Source organism: Nanorana parkeri, unplaced genomic scaffold (assembly GCF_000935625.1).
Source record: "Nanorana parkeri isolate BGI_ZX_2015 unplaced genomic scaffold, ASM93562v1 scaffold2706, whole genome shotgun sequence".
Classification (NCBI taxonomy): Eukaryota; Metazoa; Chordata; class Amphibia; order Anura; family Dicroglossidae; genus Nanorana; species Nanorana parkeri.
Window position 1 is genome coordinate 4,624 of NW_017308974.1, and position 5,143 is coordinate 9,766.

Sequence of the window (5,143 nt, forward strand, 5' to 3'; positions counted from 1 at the left end):
TCCGCAGTACAGATTATAGGTGGGGGGGGGGCACTAGGGGGGGAGTCCCAGCAGGGCAACACTCAGTACAGATTATAGGCGGCTTTAGATGTCACTTTTCGCCCTCCACCAGTGTCAGGGAGCGCACACCGCCTGCGGCTCTGTGCCGCCCATTAGAATTATTATACTGAGGATAATGTGGTGGTATAGAGCGGGCCCCGGGGCCACATTCCTTATATCTACTCCTCTCGCTCATATACTGTATATATCATAATTATTATTCTCGACCTGAAAAGTTATTTCAAGGATTCCTCCATGTTCTAGAGCAGGGGGGGGGGCGACTTTGGTCCCCCAGCTGTGCATTAACTACAAATCCCATCCTCCATCTGCCTCTGGGAGTCATGCTCCTGTGGCTGTCACAGTCTTGCAATGCCTCATGGGACTTGTAGTTCCACCACAGCTGGAAGGCCGGAGTTGCCCCCCCCCCCCCCCCCCCCCCCCATCCGCGGAGGGGGGTTAGGGGGGCTGGGAGAGAGCACCCCCCTAAAATGATGGCAGATAGCACAGGAAGCAATAGCTTCTTTGCTATCTGCAGGTTTTTTTTCTGATTAGTCGGGGGGAAGACACGCCTCTGCTCCTCGTGCCGCCCGATAGTCCAGCAATGACAGTGACGGCACTGGGGACACATGTGCACGGCTCTGCCCATGTATACTCACTCTTTCAGCTCGGTGTATATAGGAAGGACCTCCGGGTGACAGACGAAGGCAAACGCCATGATGGGGATCGTGTACGCTGTCTGCAGAGAGAGAGGGGGAGGGGGGGATATCAATGACACGGAATGTATACTGGACACATCATATACAGGTTCAGCGCAGGTACGGGGGAGACAGATGTCAGCCAATTGCTTCAAGAACCAGAACCCATTTCAGTACCGCACATCATTGCTCTAAACTGGCTTCCCGATGGTGACAACAGTGGGCCAGGTCTGCGTAATGTGTGCTGAAATGACCACTTGTAGTCTTCATTGGTAGCCCGTGTGACAACACAGGAAGGCAGGGACAGAGCGTTGTCACCCTATAACAGGAAGTGTCTGAATAAGGCCCCTGATGGCGGGATCACCAAGGGGACAGAGCGTTGTCACCCTATAACAGGAAGTGTCTGACTAAGGCCCCTGATGGCGGGATCACCAAGGGGACAGAGTGTTGTCACCCTATAACAGGAAGTTTCTGACCAAGGCCCCTGATGGCGGGATCACCAAGGGGACAGAGTGTTGTCACCCTATAACAGGAAGTTTCTGACCAAGGCCCCTGATGGCGGGATCACCAAGGGGACAGAGTGTTGTCACCCTATAACAGGAAGTTTCTGACCAAGGCCCCTGATGGCGGGATCACCAAGGGGACAGAGCGTTGTCACCCTATAACAGGAAGTGTCTGACTAAGGCCCCTGATGGCGGGATCACCAAGGGGACAGAGCGTTGTCACCCTATAACAGGAAGTGTCTGACCAAGGCCCCTGATGGAAGTATCACCAAGGAGACAGAGCGTTGTCACCCTATAACAGGAAGTGTCTGACCAAGGCCCCTGATGGAAGGATCACCAAGGGGACAGAGCGTTGTCACCCTATAACAGGAAGTGTCTGACCAAGGCCCCTGATGGAAGGATCACCAAGGGGACAGAGCGTTGTCACCCTATCACAGGAAGTGTCTGACCAAGGCCCCTGATGGAAGGATCACCAAGGGGACAGAGCGTTGTCACCCTATCACAGGAAGTGTCTGACCAAGGCCCCTGATGGCGGGATCACCAAGGGGATTTTTTTTTATTGAAAGCTGAAGATTTGAAAAGAGTGAAGAAAACTTTTGAAATGAAATGTTTCAGTTTCTATGACGCGCAGGAAGTCATGTGACCGGTACCCGGGAGTCCAGTGATACGGATACATTGTGGAAGTCATGTGACCGGTACCTGGGAGTCCAGTGATACGGATACATTGTGGAGGTCATGTGACCGGTACCTGGGAGTCCAGTGATACGGATACATTGTGGAAGTCATGTGACCGGTACCTGGGAGTCCAGTGATACGGATACATGGTGGAAGTCATGTGACCGGTACCTGGGAGTCCGGTGACACGGATACATTGTGGAAGTCATGTGACCGGTACCTGGGAGTCCAGTGATACGGATACATTGTGGAGGTCATGTGACCGGTACCTGGGAGTCCAGTGATACGGATACATTGTGGAAGTCATGTGACCGGTACCTGGGAGTCCGGGGACACGGATACATTGTGGAAGTCATGTGACCGGTACCTGGGAGTCCAGTGACACGGATACATTGTGGAAGTCATGTGACCGGTACCTGGGAGTCCGGTGACACGGATACATGGTGGAAGTCACGTGACCGGTACCTGGGAGTCCGGGGACACGGATACATGGTGGAAGTCACGTGACCAGTACCCGGGAGTCCGGTGACACGGATACATGGTGGAAGTCACGTGACCGGTACCCGGGAGTCTAGTGATATGGATACATGGTGGAAGTTATGTGGCCGGTACCTGGGAGTCTAGTGATATGGATACATGGTGGAAGTTATGTGGCCGGTACCTGGGAGTCCGGTGACACGGATACATGGTGGAAGTCACGTGACCAGTACCCGGGAGTCCGGTGACACGGATACATGGTGGAAGTCACGTGACCGGTACCTGGGAGTCCGGTGACACGGATACATTGTGGAAGTCATGTGACCGGTACCTGGGAGTTCAGGGTGAAGAGTTTGGGCGTGCATTGTCCCACGTCTGACTCCGCGGTGGCGTGACCGTTCTGATAAGCGTACTCGCTGGGCAGGCTGAAGTTCCCTAGCAGGGTCTGGTTGATGTTGTCCATCGGCAGGGGGCACGGGATCTGAAACTTTTTATAAATCACCTGAAAGTGAAACAGAAATAAAAGACCGAATGTAAGTGACCGTCTAACCCCGACCCTGAGGATGTACATTCCGGTTATCGTAGCGGGAAAGCGCCGAGTTTTTTTTTTTTTACAATAATTGAGAGATTTCCCTTCACTTCCTGTCCTTTGCACCCAACAGGAAGTTAAATAATGTCTTTCCATTGTGAGGGAAATCCCCCTTAGACAGTTGTCATGGGAACAAACCCCGCCCCCCCCATTGGAAGTTTTCCCCTCTATTCCAGTTCTAGCGGCAACACACAAGTTTTGGATTTCCCGACGCACTGATTCGCGGAGACTCTGCTGACCGGGACCATCGGGGCTTCTTCACGCCAATGCCCATGTGTTCATCGCACGCACATGCGCTGCTTTTATAAGCCGCGCCACTTGGTATGGCGGCACTGCGTGTTGCGGCGCAGTCAAGCACATCGCGGCTGGGAGGTGCCATTCAAATGAATGGCAACGCATCACATTGTAACGCATGACACTGGTGTGAACGTGCGTGCCCTTGGACAGAGTGAATCTCCCTAACAGAGAACAATAAGAGCCTGGCAGGGGTTCTAACCCGTCACCGCTCCGTACTAATCTAAGTTACACTTGAAAGGTCACTTCCCCTGAACTACAAGTCCCAGCATGCCGCAGTCCTGCATAAAGCTGAGAATCACAGGAAACACGAGGCCGAGAGAGGAAATGCCCCCCCCCCGCCCTCCCCCGCCCGAGTGGCGAGAGTGGCGGTGCGATTGGTTGTTGTTCATCATATAAATATTTAATATACAAAGTTTCTATATTCAGACCGATAATAATGGAACGTTCCAGCCGAGGAGCCGCCCCCGAGGACTCTGCATCGCATTGTGCGTCGCTTCATAGAGCTGTATATATATGTCACGGTGACATCACGGCGTATGTGTATACTGGTCACTCACCGAGCACAGGAAGAACACCATGCAGCTGAGGGAGAATCCGCTGGTGTACCCCAAATATCCTGGAAGAGGAAACACAGACGTCAGGAATGATACAGAGACCCCCCCAAATCTCGCACTGATGAGAGCCGAGAGGAGGAAACAGCGGTCGCGCATGGAGGGGATACGGCTCAGGCCGTGTCTGTGACCGGCATCCGCCGCAGTCACATCAAGCTGCAAATCTGATACGAGGCCGAGAGAGGAAATGCCCCCCCCCCGCCCTCCCCCGCCCGAGTGGCGAGAGTGGCGGTGCGATTGGTTGTTGTTCATCATATAAATATTTAATATACAAAGTTTCTATATTCAGACCGATAATAATGGAACGTTCCAGCCGAGGAGCCGCCCCCGAGGACTCTGCATCGCATTGTGCGTCGCTTCATAGAGCTGTATATATATGTCACGGTGACATCACGGCGTATGTGTATACTGGTCACTCACCGAGCACAGGAAGAACACCATGCAGCTGAGGGAGAATCCGCTGGTGTACCCCAAATATCCTGGAAGAGGAAACACAGACGTCAGGAATGATACAGAGACCCCCCCAAATCTCGCACTGATGAGAGCCGAGAGGAGGAAACAGCGGTCGCGCATGGAGGGGATACGGCTCAGGCCGTGTCTGTGACCGGCATCCGCCGCAGTCACATCAAGCTGCAAATCTGATATAATTCTGATATACAAAGCGCTGCTACAAAACCACTTGTGAGACACGGCACCAACTCCCCTCCCCCCTCATAGAATCTTATCGGCAGCACATTATTGGGGCACATTAGAGACATTTTGTTACATTTTGGATGCGGACCCGTCCATGTCCCTCATTGGAGCTCCACAACCAATCAGCTTCAAGATATTATTTGCCGTTCAAGTTTGAATCTGATTTGGTGGAAGAGGACGAGAGGTCACATGACCAGGCACCCTGCAGCCAGCCCTCGGTCATGTGACAGCAGCTCTGCACTCGGCTTCTACAATTGGTTTATGTGCTGTTATGGGGGGGGGGGCCAGGCCACATGGGGTGCGCTCGGCATTCTGCATGGAGGGCCATCTACACGACAGCAATGAAAAAACAGTGAAGTCGATCACCGCACCCTGCACGCAGCGCATCCAAACTGCTGCATGCGTCAGTCTAAGAGCGCGCGGCTGGACGCACCAACACTGGGCGTGAGCAGCTCGATCCGCAAACAAGAGGCGGAGTTCTAATCCAGCGCCGCGATAGGAATGACGCCGAGCTGCACAGAAATGTAAAGGGGTTCCCGGTGAAACGTGCACTGGGGCCCTTAT

At 53.4% G+C, this 5,143-nt stretch overlaps 1 protein-coding gene across 1 annotated transcript in view; it reads right to left on the bottom strand.

Moving 5' to 3' along the window:
* LOC108802194 (sodium-coupled neutral amino acid transporter 3-like) overlaps positions 1–5,143 on the bottom strand; it is a gene marked incomplete at its 3' end in the record, with an annotated part of 27,318 nt that overhangs the window by 4,618 nt on the left and 17,557 nt on the right. The window contains exons 7-9 of the mRNA XM_018574063.1: positions 4,307–4,365; positions 2,721–2,891; positions 695–775 (exon numbers count right to left, since the gene is read on the bottom strand). Coding sequence (XP_018429565.1) covers positions 695–775; positions 2,721–2,891; positions 4,307–4,365 — 311 coding nt within the window. The remainder of the gene's footprint in view (positions 1–694; positions 776–2,720; positions 2,892–4,306; positions 4,366–5,143) is intronic.